We start from the raw sequence: 16110 nt of genomic DNA, 5'->3' as shown, positions 1-16110 counted from the left end.
CTTTATGTTGATTTATCTTGTAATTTCCCCGCTAGTTTCCCTCTTCCCTGTGTCAGCTGCCTATGAATCCAACCCTAACTCAGCATCCTATAATTCCCACCCAAGAAATATAAACCCACAGTTATACACCTACATCGTAAATAGTGGGCAATTAATTCTAATGCCACAGAGCTTATAATTTTCATATATTCCAACATTGTGATTTCAATAAGCTTTGGGGGTTCTGAGAGTAAAGTGTTTCTTAAAATTATTATTTTCACTAAACTTAAAACCCACAATGTTGGGCTCATTAATTTTAAGCTATGTGATTTAAAAGTATAAATACCTATAGAAAATTTCAAATTAAAGAGTAAATTTCTTAAGAGCATTCAAGCTGTTCAGTTAGCTCATTTGGCTAAAGTATGATGTTAATCATAAGATCTTTATCATGAACTCATTCCTGATACGAGTAGGTTAAAACTACCACTGACACAGATACTTGTACAAATATTTCACAGTATTCGAAATGAAAAAAAAAAAAGTATGGATGAAACAGGAAAAATGTATCATCACCAATGGAAATACAACTCTTGATATATCATTGTGACTCATGATGTTTGATATAGAGAGCTACAAAAAAATATTGAAAATTCTATATTGCTACGTCTCTTTTAGGCCTAACTTTTACTATAAATGGAATACTCATCAAAAAAAAAAGAAAGAAAGAAGAAATCACTTAGTCTTATGAAACATAATTAGTGGCTATTAAGTAGTTTAAGATAATGAGAACTTATATATATAAAATCTTGCCAGTGAACTGCTATTTTACCTGTGGGTAGCTACTATCTTCCTATGGTATATACTACAGAAAGCAGCACATTGTACTTGAAATAAAGCTATGAGGAACTCCAGATAGGTGAGATGGGAGGCTGAGGTGAGGGGGAGATGTGGTATTTCTCAGACTTTTTAAGGGTCTGTGCAACCCCACTGCCACTAACTCTATTCTACAGAGATTACTTCTGGTAGTCAGGGGTAGAGCTACCTCAACGATTCAAAGGAATTTTTCAAACGGAGTCAACCAGAGCCTTCATTGGGAACAGTAAGATACTCCTTTGGGGGGGTCTTTCCAACTAAAAACTGGCTGGCATTCCTCAGTGGTTAACGTCGACCTATAAACCAGGAGGTCGAGGTTCAATTCCTAGTCAGGGCGCATGACTGGGTTATGGCTCGATCCCCAGTAGGGGGCATGCAGGAGGCAGCCAATCAATGATTCTCTCTCATCATTGATGCTTCTATGTCTCCCTTTCCTTTCCTCTCTGAAATCAATAAACATATTTAAAAAACAAAAAACTGGCCTGGATCCAAACAGAAACTCACATAAGTATTGTGTTCTGTTTAGCCTAGTAGTAAATTAGTTCTGTAAACCTGATCTTATATAGATGAGGTTGCATGGAGTAACTTAGACAAAATGAACCTTTTGAGCTCGGCGTGTCAGCATTTTGAAAAACCGTAACTTAACTCTGGTGCCGTGTCACATATAGAAATTTTTCGATATTTGCAACCATAGTAAAACAAAGATTTATATTTTTGATATTTATTTTATATATTTAAATGCCATTTAACAAAGAAAAATCAACCAAAAAAATGAGTTCGCGTGTCACCTCTGACACACGTGTCATAGGTTCGCCATCACTGGCCTAGGAACTCCTGCAGCTCAATTTTCTTTTTGTTGTAAATTAGGTTTTACAGATGTTTTTGCAGGTTTATTCTTCCACGAAAACAATAGCAACAACCAAAATACCATAAATAAATAAAAAGTAGAGAACACTATAAACTCCTAACTAGTTTTTTTTTTAATATATATATATTTTTTATTGATTTCCAAGAGGAAGGGAGAGGGAGGGGGGGGAGAGAGGGAAGAAGGGGAGGGAGGGAGGGAGGAGGAGAGAGAGAGAGAGACACTGGGGATTGAGCCTGCAGCAGGGGCATGTGCCCTGACCGGGAATAGAACCGTGACCTCCTGGTTCATATATTGATGCTCTAGGTTGACACTCATCTGCAGAGCCACGCCGGCTGGGCATCCTAACTAGTTTCTTATGCACAAAATTTTACAGACAAAAATGAATTAATAGAAGTTTATGTAATTCCTAAAAACAGAAACTGTTATAAAGTTAAAATAAGCAATAATTCTGTTACTTTATTTTTGAAAAAATGGATGCTTCGAAGATTTCTTTCTTTCATCTACTTGGTAGATGGGCTTATGTGTAAACCTCTGAAAATGACTTTAAGGATAAGAGAAATCTAAATAAAGTGGAAAGCATTTCAGAAAATAAAATGATCTCAACTTGGTAAAAGAGAACCACCACAAATTCTGCTTACTATACTGAATGAGATACTGTTATTGACATTATTTGCTATCAGACTCACAGCAACCCATGAATTATTATTATCCCCACTAGAGACCCGGTGCACGAATTCGTGCACAGATGGGGTCCCTCGGCCTAGCTGGCAATGGGGGCCTATCGGGACCGGCCAGCTGGGGGGTGGGGGGGACTGCAGGAGGTTGGCTGTGGGAGTGCACTGACCACCAGGGGGCAGCTCCTGCATTGAGCGTCTGCCCCATGATGGTCAGTGTGCATCATAGCAACCGGTCAACCGGTCATTTGGTCACTTAGGCTTTTAGATAGATAGATAGATGATTGATAGATAGATAGATAGATAGATTAGATTAGATTATCCATAAGTGAGGTTGAAGCACAAGCAGATAAACTGTCCAAGGTCACACAGGTAGATCCCAGTCTTGCTCCCACATTTGACTCCCCAGACTCAAGGTACAGTATAATGTCACTCATTTTGGCAATCAAGTTCTACTGTTTGGATAAACTCTACAAATAATGCTTCATTCAATAGAAGATAAGTGACTTAAGAAGTTGCATTGAACTAGGAGGCAAAAGAGTGAGGCTCTAGTCCTCACCAAATTCAAACTCACTAGATCACAATTTATTCACCCTTAAAATAAAGAGATTGGACCAAGCACGTTTTAAGGAATTTTCTAGTCATAACAATTTCAGATTTGGTAAAACATTCTCACATATAAAAAGTTACACTAAGTTCTATGCTTATGATTATTTGTCTTTACAAAAAGACTGTCGAGTTGAAATGGTCCTTTTGACATACAAAAGGTCCATTTGACAAGGTTAGGCAGATGGCAGGTGCCTTTTACCTCTTTTCCACTGTCCTACCCCTGTCCTGACATCCTTTCCATGTAACCACAACTAATTTGTCCAAAAGAAAACAGTGGTAAGATAATAATAATGGAAATAATTTGAAGTATAACCTTAAATTTAAAAAAAAAAACACCTCACAGCCCAGCCAGTGTCTCTCAGTGGTTGAGTGTCCACCCATGAACCAAGGAGGTCAGGGTTTAATTCCTGGTGAGGCACATGCCCGGGTTTCAGGCTCAATCCCCAGTAGGGGGCTTGCAAGAAGCAGCTGATCAATGATTCTCTCTCATCATTGATGTTCCTATCTCTCCCTCTCTCTAAATTCAATAAAAACCAATTTAAAAATAAAATAAAAAACCTCAGAGTCTCTTGTCTGGCATATATTCTATTACCATCCTTTTAAATGTTAGTAGAGTCAAACCTTCCACCTTTGATTGCATTAAAAAAATACTCTAATCCTAACACCTTATTTATTAAATGACTGGTCTGAAGTCCTCATATACAATAATCTTAATAGTGTTCAAGCTTAACATTCCTTTATCTAAGATTTAAATTTTGAAAACTAATCTCAAGCTTCACCTCATAAATTAACATCAGATTTTGAAAGCAAGAATTACATCACAACCCCATATAAATGTTCATTAAGTATCAATTCCTAGAAATACTCACAGTCCCCCTGGTCAGCTGCCCACGCAGACCAGGCTGCCACCCGACTTCTAACATCCACTTGGGTAACAGTCCCAGGGGGCACAGGGGCCGGAGCTCTGGGTGGAGGCGGTATACCAGGGTCTGCCTTGGAAATCATCCTAAAAATGATGAAAACAAATTGAATCTTTACCATCTCTATTTCTATGACATCAATTCTCTCAGTGGATGGTCTTAGTTCTCTAACCTCAAGAAGACTACGTCAAGCAGCAGAACAGTAAGGATTTCCTAACTCTTCCTTATTACATATATTTGTAAATGTATGAAAAATAAAAAAATTAAATTCAGCTGAAAACTAGGTTCAACTTTTTAAAATTCAGCTGAAAACTAGGTTTAACCTTTTTCTGGTCTTCTGTGATTTGGAAAGGCTGTGGACTAACTGTAGTCCTCATGTCCATTTGGACTCCCTTGAGCCACCTTCCCCGAAATGCCACTCATCTTTCGTGGCTCTAGGACAGCACAAGTGGCAGAAGCCACATCAGAGACAGACCGGGAACATAGACAGAAACTGCTCACACTCCGATAAACCTGGGAGGCAAAGGGGTTGAGATTACAGGTTGTAATCTGTAAACTATACCGTCATTGAAAGTAATTCTTATGAATCTTTCGAGCAGCAGTTCTCAACCTGTGGGTCACGACCCCTTTGGGGGTTGAACGACCCTTTCACAGGGGTCGCCTAAGACCGTCGGAAAACACATATATAATTACATATTGTTTTTGTGATTAATCACTATGCTTTAATTATGTTCAATTTGTAACAATGAAACTGGGGGTCACCAGAACATGAGGAACTGTATTAAAGGGTCGTGGCATTAGGAAGGTTGAGAACCACTGCTATAGAGGAAAAAAGACTTAAAAACAAATCAATTCTACCCCTTAATTCCTGTTCCTGTTTTTACCTCAGGGCATCAGGCCGCCTTTTCTGCTTCCCTCCTTTGCTGTCGCTGATTGCACTTTCAATATCTTCAGTAATTAGGTTTGCCTGCGATGAAAGACAAGTTACCTCAGAGGTTATAGATGTTCTTGTCTCGATATGCAGGTTAAAACAGAAAAGGAGGTTATGTTCTCTGTCTGAATCAATGAGTACCTTGATGCAAAATAGAACTGGGTGTGTTTTTTTAAATCTGCTTTCAAAGCACACTCTTCCTTTTGATGGTGAACTTTACAATGACAAGATTTAAAAACTGAAGGAATTTTTAAATAGTGTTTAAATTTTTAAAATATTGATTCCTTTAGTTTAAAAACAGCTATCCTTGCATAAAGGCAAATAGAAAAAGAATTTGCAAATAGAAAAAATTAACATAAGTATAATCATATGCTAAAAATGTAACTAGGTAGCCCTAGCTGCTTTGGCTCAGTGGACAGAGAAGCGGCCTGCGGACTGAAGGGTCCTCGGTTCGATTCCGGTCAACAGCATATACCTCGGTTGCAGGCTCCATCCTCAGTCCTGGTCTGGACCTCATGCAGGAGGCAACCAATCGATGTATCTCACATCAATGTTTCTCTTTTCTCTCTCTTTCTCCCTCTCTTCTACTCTTTCTAAAAATCAATGGAAAAATGTCCTTGGGTAAGGACTAACAAAAAACAACAAAAAGGAAAGTATAACTAAGTAAATATCTTCCCAAGAAGAAATGAAGATGTTAGAAGCACACGTATGTATGGTGGAGTTCCTTCCCTTCTCATCCTCAGTATCCACTAGGCACCCATCCGCCCACAGACAGAGTGATCTATTCCAACAGAACTGCTCCCAGTGCAGGACAAAGCCACTATAATCACAGATGACCCCAATCACAGATGTCCCAACAGAACTGCTCCCAGTGCAGGACAAAGCCACTATAATCACAGATGACCCCAATCACAGATGACCCCACTATAATCACAGATGTACCCTTTTTGATAACCACTTTATTTCAGGTAAAAATTAACATCCTCCAAACAATTAACTTCTCCAACAAGAACATTTGATTCTCTTTTCTTGGGAATTGATGTGAGATTAGCAGCAAAGAAGTTTATTTTGTTTGATTGTGAAGTTTATATATAACCCATGATTATTACTGTGTATTAGACTCTTGTTGGCATGTATCCATCTCCTATTTTTGTTCCTGCTTGTTCTCTATAATTATGTATGTTTTTCTGAAATATGTATACATGAGGTATTCTTTTGCCATAAGCACAGGTAATCATAAAATTAGAGAGCTGAGGACACTTAAAGATTATCTAATCTATTCTCCTTGCTTTATAATTTAGGAAACTAAGAAATACTTCTTTGATGGTGTGGTCAAGGTCACATTGCTAGTTAAATAAGAGTGCTAAAGCAGCCCAGTCCAGTGTTATTTCCATAAGAACATCCTACTCTCAGGAAGACACTACAAACACCATGCCAAAGGCTTTCTGTTATGTGGGAGATTAAAACTGAAGATGCCTAGAAACCCTGAACTTCCCATATGGGGTGATTTCTAAGAATAATTTTACTACAAATGTGGGCAGGAACATTGTAAAAGTTCCATAACAAAGAAAGTTTAAAGTTCAAAAGTGACATTGCAAGGTGATCCATATAAAAGAAACCACAACATATTTCATTGTATTAATATTTTTAAGGGTGCCAGGGGGGAAAAGTCTCATATGTGGAATATGGCACCAGTGAGTAAATGCATTCAGCTACAGAGTGGTACTTGAGCTTTTAATTAGGACACACAGTGTTCAGTACATAGTTTCAAACCCATCAATATCATATCCCTATCAAATAAAGCAAGCCCTTTATTCTCAAAAGTGAAATCCAGAAACTTTAGTCAGCACAATCACTTGGTTTCCAGAGGGGCTTCTGGAATAATGAGGCAAACACCAGATGTAACATGTCTTTTAGGTTAGTCCTCTGTTTTTAAAATATTTAGATTTTCAGAGCTAAACAGTCACATTAAAACTTACTGATTTAAATCCACCCTTGCAGAATTTTTAATATACTTTATGACTTTCCAAAGGCACTATACAAAAACCGGATAAAACATTTCATATAGAAATTACCTAAATGCCACAGTTCTTTTAAGGTAAGATTTTTAGAAAGTCATCCATGACATCAATTGAAATAAGAGTAAAATTATAAAATACACTATTTACAGTCAATCTAATCAATGTCATTATATTTTAATGTCAAAGAAATACAGAAAAGATCAAGTAACACTTTATGCTAATCTCTCAGCATTTCTTTATAAGATAAAAATTACCTTATATTTTATAATATACAGTGATACATCACTGCTTTAGAAAAGTACCAATAAATTCAACCCAAAATGATTTCCCTTTTAGAGAAATCAACTCATGAAATAAAGATATTTAAGGCTCAGGGTAGCTTCTAATGTCCAATAGATCATCACAAATTATAATCGTTTGAAAACTACTGTGCACTCTGAAATACAAATCTTCAGGATATAGTTTTTTATTACTGAAAACTATGCTCAACTATTTTCGCATTACCACTAGGGATTACAAATCTTGAGCAATTATTCCAATCACACAATTAAATGAGAAACTTTAAATCAATATCCTGGAAAACATCTTATTGTAATAATCCATGCTTTGTGATTGGTGTTTAATAAAACAATACTGTGTGATTATTTATTGCCCATGAAGCATGATTTCTGTAGAATCAATGTTTAATTATAAGTCCAAGTCATTCAATGAAGGATTTAATATATTATTTACACTTTTTTAATAAATAGAATGCATCTGATTTTTTTTAATACCATTCTATCTCCTATTTATTTACCTGGAAACCTTAAAGAAGACACTAAGTTATTTGTTTACCTTACAAAATTATAAGAAACTAAACATCTAGTACCCACAAGCCATTTGATTGAAGTAAATAATTTAAAAGCTGCCAGAACATCTGTGTAAAGGGAAAGAAAGTTCAAGGTTCTTTTACCTTAATCTCATCACACTGGAAAAGATGAAGATCTGGCTTGTTCTGAGTTGGCTCTTTGCACACCAGAGCAAGAATTGAGTCATAGTTACAGGAGTGCATCACAGCTTGGCAGTGCTGGATTGTGTTTAAAGGAAAATTCTCCAATTCATTCTATAAAGCAAAATAGAATTTGCCTTACTTTTTATTGTATATATAAAATCTATTGTATATATAAAATCTAGGCATTTAAAGATATTTTGAAGTGCACAAATCATATTGACACTGAATATTAGTAAACACTTGTAGATATGGAGGATGAGTAGGTATAGGCTGGGCTGGATAATGGGTGGGAGAAAAAGCAACAAAAATGGAGATATTTAGTAGAGAAATGCAGTTATTCTCTTAATAAACAAAATACTGAATTTAGCATTCCTGATCTCCTCAGATTATAAGGTAGAGATGGTACCTTTAACAGCAAAAAAAGTAAAATGAGGGCTCTTTCCAAAATAATTCACCATCTCACATGGTATTCTTTTCCCTCTGGCTATGTAATGTCAGAATATTTTTTAATTTGAACACTGTATAGTCAGACGTACAAATATGCATACATACATACATACATATATATATATACACATATATATACATATAAATGTTAGGCTAAGAATAATATATCATTTGTACATTTTCAGTGAATATCTCAAATGCAAAAATTCACTATATAGATAAAACCCAGCCAAAAATGTAAAACAGGATCAGAAGGATCTCTACAAGAAATACATTCTGCAAAATGATTAAGGTTTTTGGTGTATAAGAGTGAATACTCTGTAACCTTTAAAGAATCATCCAAATAAAATACCAACACATTAAATAATTTCAGTACTTCTTAAAATAAATGAACTTTCTGCTCACAATTAGAATCCTACACTAACGCAGCAGTTCTCAACCTGTGGGTCGCGACCCCTTTGGGGGTCGAACTACCCTTTCACAGGGGTCGCCTAAGACCATCGGAAAACACATATATCATTACATATTGTTTTTGTGATTAATCACTATGCTTTAATTATGTTCAATTTGTAACAATGAAAATACATCCTGCATATCAGATATTTACATTATGATTCATAACAGTAGCAAAATTACAGTTATGAAGTAGCAACAAAAATAATTTTATGGTTGGGGGTCACCACAACATGAGGAACTGTATTAAAGGGTCGCAGCATTAGGAAGGTTGAGAACCACTGAGTTAATGAGATATTTAAGGTGATTATCCTGACACTAATGGCTTTACACAAATTGTGAGTGGTGTCAGGATGTAACTGATGGTAGAAATCGTGTGGTTTTTTTACAATAAAATACAATATCCCTGATAACTAGAATATAAAAAACAAACTTATTTTATGGATGCCCATAGATATACATCACACCATAAATTTATGTTAAATCCTAATCCCTGAGATCCAGCAAATGTGAAACAAGAAATGCAGGTTCCTTTACAATAGAATGTAATGTCTAAGCCATACCAGAAAGATAACACATGTTCTCTCTTTCCTGAAGGAAACTAAATAATATTCTTTCTCTATAATTACTTGAAACCACGAGGATCGGAGAAGCCCTCAGTTGCTCTTCTCCTACAGTATACAATGGGTGAGATGAAAGGGCAAATTTTACCCCCACTCCTATCAGAATATTCTAATGTGATCACAATAGTTATTTTCCTTATCTTAGGAGCTCGAATGTCATTAGGTGACAGGGCTCAGAAAAGTCCTCTTTTAAGAGCTCCAGCTTCTTACCTGCCCGTGCTTGTGTGAAAAAGGTGCCTCCTGTGGATCTGATGAAAAGTTAATACACATGCAACCTTTTCATCCCAATTCACTCATTTACCGGCATGTAGTTCAGCCTAACATGTAATTAATCTATGCCATAAAGTGTTATGCCCCACTGGGGCCTTATTTTAGACTGTGTATTTTTTCCTCCCTTCTTCCATCTTATCATTTGTGATTTTAAAAAAAAGAATATGCCTCTAACTCTAGTTTAAAAACTGATTTTGCATAAATAATGTACATATGGTATTTTTTAAAAATCATTAACAAGCATATTTTATTTGGTCAAACTTTCACAAAAATTTGCAAACAATCTGACCTAATTGTAAGCATACATATTTGTAGAATTTTCTCAAAAATAAAACAGTATAAACATTACAAACTTGCCTTTGATTCTAAATCAATCAAGCTCACAGCTCTGTCATCCACTTGAAGAATCATATCTTGAGTCCACACTTTGCCCTTGGCATCAAGCAATTTCAGCTTCCTAATTCCATCATCAATAGTTATCATAGCATCTTTCCGATCCAGAACGAAGGTAGTCAAGTGCTTATGATAGGCAAAAAGAAAAAGTATGTGTAACACACACACAGTCTCTTAGTACACATTTTCCAAAAGACAGCAAAGTTAACCTAATTGAAGTCAACTACCAAAGAGGTGAATGACAAACCAATTACTCAAGAACTTCACGGTTACTTTACTGAGATAATAAAGTCAAGCATGTTTGGAAGAAGAGAGGAAATGATGCCTTGAATCATAAAACAGCTAAATCTGTTTAATATTGAGCTATATGAAACTACACAAACATGTCACAGAAACAAATTCTAAACAGCTTAAATAACATTATCTTAAAATCACCCTGCCCATTTTATTCCATGTTGTTATCTGAATGCTGGACAGCGGGCAAGCTGAATGGCAGCTTGAAAACTATACACGCATAACTGAGCAGCAACAGCAATGCTAGTCTGTAACCACGGACAAACTTTCATTCTACTAAAACCACTTACTTAAACAAGGTTGAAATAGGCAGAAAATTAAAAATAAGAGCAATTTAAACATCACTTTCCCCCTCATACACTGTCAGTGGGATTATAAATTGGTGTGGCCACCATGTAAAACAGTAGGAAGGTTCCTCAAAATTAAGAATGGAATTACATATGATCTAGATCTTCTACTTCTGGGTATTTACCTGAAGCTATGAAATCACTAATTCAAAAAGATATATATATATATATACCCCTGTTTACTACAGCCAAAATTTACAATAGCCAAAATATGGAAATAACCAGTGACCATAGACAGATGAATGGATAAAGGAGATGTGAAATATACTTATACATATAGATATACATATACATAACACACACATACACACACGATCCAATACTACAGCACCATAAAAGAAGTTGAAAGACTGCCACTGTGACATTATGGATGGACCTTGAGGGTATTGTGCTCACTGAAATAAATCAGCCAGAAAAGGACAAAATGGTACGACTTCACTCACATGTAGAATATAAAACAAGAAAGGAACTAACAAAACAAAACAAGAACAAACTCATAGATACGGACAACAAATTGGTGGTTACCAGAGGCCAGGGAGTGGGAAGAGGGTGAAATGTATGGTGCCAAAGGGAAGCTAGACTTTTGGTGGTGAGTCTGATGTAGTGTGTACAGATGTCAGATTATAATGTTGTACACCTGAAACTTATATCATTAACCAATGTTACCTCAACTTAAAAAAATAAAAATTACTTTCCTATTTAAATATTTTCTATTATAAGCAAAGGACACCTAGATTCTAATTAAGAGCAAATATCTTCCAAGATAACAGAGGAAAAAATAAAGACTAAAAACACTGTTTAAGTAGATCTAGTAATGACTAGATAAAAATAAAATTAAAATAAAGCTATCAAAGGCTTAATTCTAAGAAAATTCTCTAATATAAAATAGAAGTCTTTGTCCTGTCTTTACCAGAAATTGGGCTGACAATGATAAGTGAGTAGCAATTTTAATTTATTCTATATGAAAATAGACACCAGACTAACAAAATACTTTTACACTTAACATCTATTTTCCAAAAATCTAAAAAATAAAAAAAATTAACACGATATAGAATACATCACAGGAATGAAATAAAACACAATTTTTATTGGTAGTAAAATGAACCCTTAAAGGTTCATTCTAAATTTTAGCAAACGTGAAAGCATCTTACTTCAACACGGTATTGGGATATATCTGATACACTGCTGATACTGTCACGTGCATAATTCTTCCTTTGTTCTGAAAGAGAAGTTTAAAAGATGTTATTTACCCACAAAGGCCAAAGTTCATATGTCAGTGTCTTGTAGCCATCTCTAAAACCAGTCTATCACACATATAAATACAGTAGTTGACAAGTCACCATTGGGTCTTATCTCTGAAAACACTCATACTTCACAATAATTGAAAAAGCTACCAGAAAGTTTAAATGAAATGCATGAACAATTTGACCCTACATAAATTTTCACGATCCCAAAGGTTAACAAGATTATTAAGATTGTAAAAACACAAGGTATTTTACCTAAAGGTTTTATTGATCTGGGACCTACTATTTGGGAAAAGGTTGAAAAATGGTTTGTAAATTTCATCTGTTAGTACACTGAGAACAAAAGAGAACTATAAATACTGTCATAGATACTGTATTATATGAGTTAGACTATTAAAATAATATGCACTGCAAGAAACATCTCCTTTCACAATATCCAAACTATGGAGAATGTTAGAGGAGATTCAAAACATAACCAATCATACTGATTGCCATAAACTTTAACAATTTTCACACATCTACAGGCACAAAGTGATACTCAGACTTGTAGATATAAGCTGTTAGAGAAAATAAGAAGTCAGGTAGAAAGTTACTGCGCCAACTATTTTAAAAACAAAAATAAACCTTTAATTTTCTTTTGTAAAATGCTGCAAAACCAAAATAAAATATAAAATATGTGGAGGCAATATTTTGCATTTGTTACTTTCTAATCAAGGACGTTTCTTATTTGTAAATTCAAAGTTGCCTATTTCTTCTAAAGCAGAATGCTATGATTTAAAAAACAATAACAAAAACAACTCTAAATGGGAAGCAGATTTGTGATTCTAGTGACTAAGTAAGGGACTAAACTCGGGCAAGACACTTAACTCTGGGCCTCAGCACCCTTATTTTAAAATAAAAGGGTTAAACAAGATCAAACCACAAGACTCCTCCAGTATTAAACTTAACACACACACACATGCACATACACACACACACACTCCTTAGCTTTCCTAATAACCAAATTTGGGGGAATATAAAAATGTTTATTTCAGTTACTATAGAAATCTTTAGCTCTTCCTACAATAGGAGTTGAAAGTTCTGCTAAACATAAAAGTAAATCAAGTACAAAAATATAAAGCACATATACAAACTCAGAATGGTAACTTGTGGAATTAAGAACTTCAATAAATTCTTGTTTCCTAATGCATATAAAACTAATTATCTTTTCATTTATATTTGCCTTAAAATCGAAATGAAAATATTCATATGTCTTATATTACATCACTGATATTATTCCAATATATTCTATTTTTGCTTTTGCAGCATTAAAGTTACTTAATAAAAACACACACACACTACAAAATTCAGTATCTGCTACCTTTCTTTTTTTGTTTGGATGATGACCTGAAGAAGTATGATCCATCTGGTCCTACCGAAGTAATGTGATCAAAAAGAAAGATCTGGTTTCACCTTAAATTTTCTATTTCGATATGACAAAACATAAACCTTCACTTACATGACTATATTCTACATATTTTTAAAAGTGAACAAATATGATTTTTCTGATTGTTAGCTAAGGATTAATCAATGTGAGATATTAACAAATGGATAATTGTTGGGGAAAACATTATAACTTTTGAAATACAATATGTAACTCAAGGACATATCTAAGAAAAGAACTTCTAGAAATAATCACTATTTCAGAATCACTGGCTCATCATCTTCAAAGACAACTCTGTATGGCAGACTCAGAACATGAAGGCAGTTCTGTTTCCTTTGGTGTGACCGAAGCACAGCAAAAGCAATGGCAATGGTTGCCATGGTATCCAGTTATGATATGGTAGCCGTAGGATGCTCATTACATGATAGGCATATAGTTTAAGGTAAAAAATACTGTATTTTTTGTAATTAAGTATTCTCATTATGAAGTAGTAAAATTTGTTTCCCCAAATTTCCTAACACAAAGTTTCTCAATCTCACAGAAACATACTTTACAGAAATAGAAAACATTGACTCCCTGGCAGCATTTGTAAATAGTATGATGTTAACTGAACATTCTAATTGTCTAGAAGAGATGGTGCCATTTCCAATATTCCACATTAAGAATCCACTTTAGGAATTCAAAAGCTGCCTTCTCTCTGATATCATACAATAAATAAGATGTATGTGTTATGAGAAAAATACCCCAAAAATGTAGAAATGCCATAAAATAGATTTATAAATAAATAAGTAGTTTCAATGATTTAAGTCAATGAATAAATGAAGGTTACTATTAACATTTTAATGGGAAATTTTGAAAGAAGACTTTGAAAGGCAATTACATTTCTTTTTTATGAGAATCGTCTGTACTCTGAAGTACAATTGTAAACAGTAATTATGCTCCTAAGCTGAATATCTCACCAAAAGCCTTAAAAGTGTGAAAATCCGAAATTAAGTCTCAATGATAACTCAAGATAAAGAATCCAATGACGTCCATCGCTTTCTCTAACAAAGATTCTCAACCCTGGTTCACATTAAAATAAACTTTAAAAAATACTGCTGAGGTCCCACCGTCTAGTGTTTCCAACGAAATTGGTCTGGGGTGCAGTCTGGGCAATGGGATTTATAGAAGCCCCCAGGCAATTTCTATGTGCAGTCAAGGCTGAAAACCACTGCTTCAGAATCTGTGCAAATGCCGATTCATCTACTATATCTTACCTCTTTAAATTGAAAGATTGTCTTTCCAAATTAATAGTGTAAATCATAGTCAAGTAGTGTGTTAAATAATAACAATGAATCTGGCAGCAGAGTTTTGGGTTTCTACTGTTACCAGCTGCTCAACTCCCAATCTAAGAGCAAGTCTCGGTTTCTTTCCTCTCTGAATCAATTAGTACCAGGAATAAACTTTACTTGATCGTCATACCCCTGGTTGTGCTTCACTAGTTTTCCCAATAGCTTTTATCCAATGGACCAGAATATACAAACCCAAAGACACGAAATTGGGTGAACTCAGTAACCAAGGATGAAAATTCTTTACATACCATTTTAACATTACTGAATTGATATGCTGCAATAAAAACCGATATTCAACTTCCAGATCAGGAACATTGAATTAGCTTTCAATGGACTTTGGGTGATTAAGACATATGTCAATGAAGGCTCATCAACTATAACAAATGTACTACTCTGGTGGGGGACGTTGAAAATGGAGGAGGTTATTTATATGCAAGGGCGTATATGGAAAATCTCTGTACCTTTCCCTCAATTTTGCAGTGAAACCTAAAACTGCTCTAAAAAACAATCATACTAAAAAATCAGGTTTCATTGAGCTTCTCAATTAGTACAATGATAACAATATGCAGTGCTCAGTACTCCGACCTGATTACTTTAGGCTGTATTGTTAGGGTGGGGCAAAGTAGGTTTACAGTTGTGACTATGTGAAACACAAAGTTTATTCTTGTAATATTATTCATTAATTATTGTATTATTCTATTATTTCCCATATGAACAACTGTAAACCTCCTTTTGCCCTGCATTTTTCTCTGAAAAAACAAAGAATTGCTTACAAAGTAAGGATCTGGAAATTAAAAAGGAAAAAATTTAACATAAAAGCAGCTGCTGTGTATTTTTCTCTTTAAATCAGACAAGGAACTACAGCCCATATTACATTACATTAAAAGACTCTCAACCACCAGTGAAGGAGAATTCCTTTGCCGCTATCGTAGTGTATCATTTCCATCAGGAGAGGTGCTGAATGGGGGTCAGTGAGGAGTGCGAGCAGCAAGGACAAGCTCTCACTATCCCGGCAACTATCTTCACTGACTGACAAATCAGTATCTGAACCAAGACACTGCTGTGAGAAACAAACAGGATCAATTTACAGAGTTACATTATTTAAGAATTTTACTTGCCTGCTCAGCAAACTGCTAAAAGAGCTTATCCCCTGAGGAGAAAAGAAGCTTCAAAATGTCCAGATACGTGGGGGAAATTGCCAACTATCCTTGTGAGTCACATGCACTGGCACGATCTGCGAGCTGAGTGTTGACTCTACCATCGCCCAACTTCCTGGGAATAAAGAAACCTGGGCCATTTTCCTCTTAAGAATTTCAAAAAAAAACAACTTTGCTTAAAAATATATTTAAATGTTTCCTCCATGTAAATAATTAAAATGTATAGTTGTAAACAATGAGGATAGAGAAAAGAGAAATGGGT

The 16110-nt window shown here is 35.1% G+C and overlaps 1 protein-coding gene across 4 annotated transcripts in view; it reads right to left on the bottom strand.

The window, feature by feature from the left end:
- EPS8 (EGFR pathway substrate 8, signaling adaptor) overlaps positions 1 to 16110 on the bottom strand; it is a 168672-nt gene that overhangs the window by 44995 nt on the left and 107567 nt on the right. For all 4 annotated transcript variants that reach the window (XM_070410641.1, XM_070410637.1, XM_070410639.1 and 1 more), the window contains exons 5-9: positions 11845 to 11912; positions 10017 to 10178; positions 7828 to 7977; positions 4808 to 4890; positions 3873 to 4009 (exon numbers count right to left, since the gene is read on the bottom strand). In XM_070410641.1, coding sequence (XP_070266742.1) covers positions 3873 to 4009; positions 4808 to 4890; positions 7828 to 7977; positions 10017 to 10178; positions 11845 to 11912 — 600 coding nt within the window. The remainder of the gene's footprint in view (positions 1 to 3872; positions 4010 to 4807; positions 4891 to 7827; positions 7978 to 10016; positions 10179 to 11844; positions 11913 to 16110) is intronic.

Source organism: Myotis yumanensis, unplaced genomic scaffold (genome assembly GCF_028538775.1).
Source record: "Myotis yumanensis isolate MYYU_CA2020_CCGP unplaced genomic scaffold, mMyoYum1.0.hap1 SCAF_3, whole genome shotgun sequence".
NCBI lineage: Eukaryota > Metazoa > Chordata > Mammalia > Chiroptera > Vespertilionidae > Myotis > Myotis yumanensis.
The sequence above is the reverse complement of the archived record's forward strand: the minus strand, read 5'-3'. Positions and strand labels throughout refer to the sequence as shown.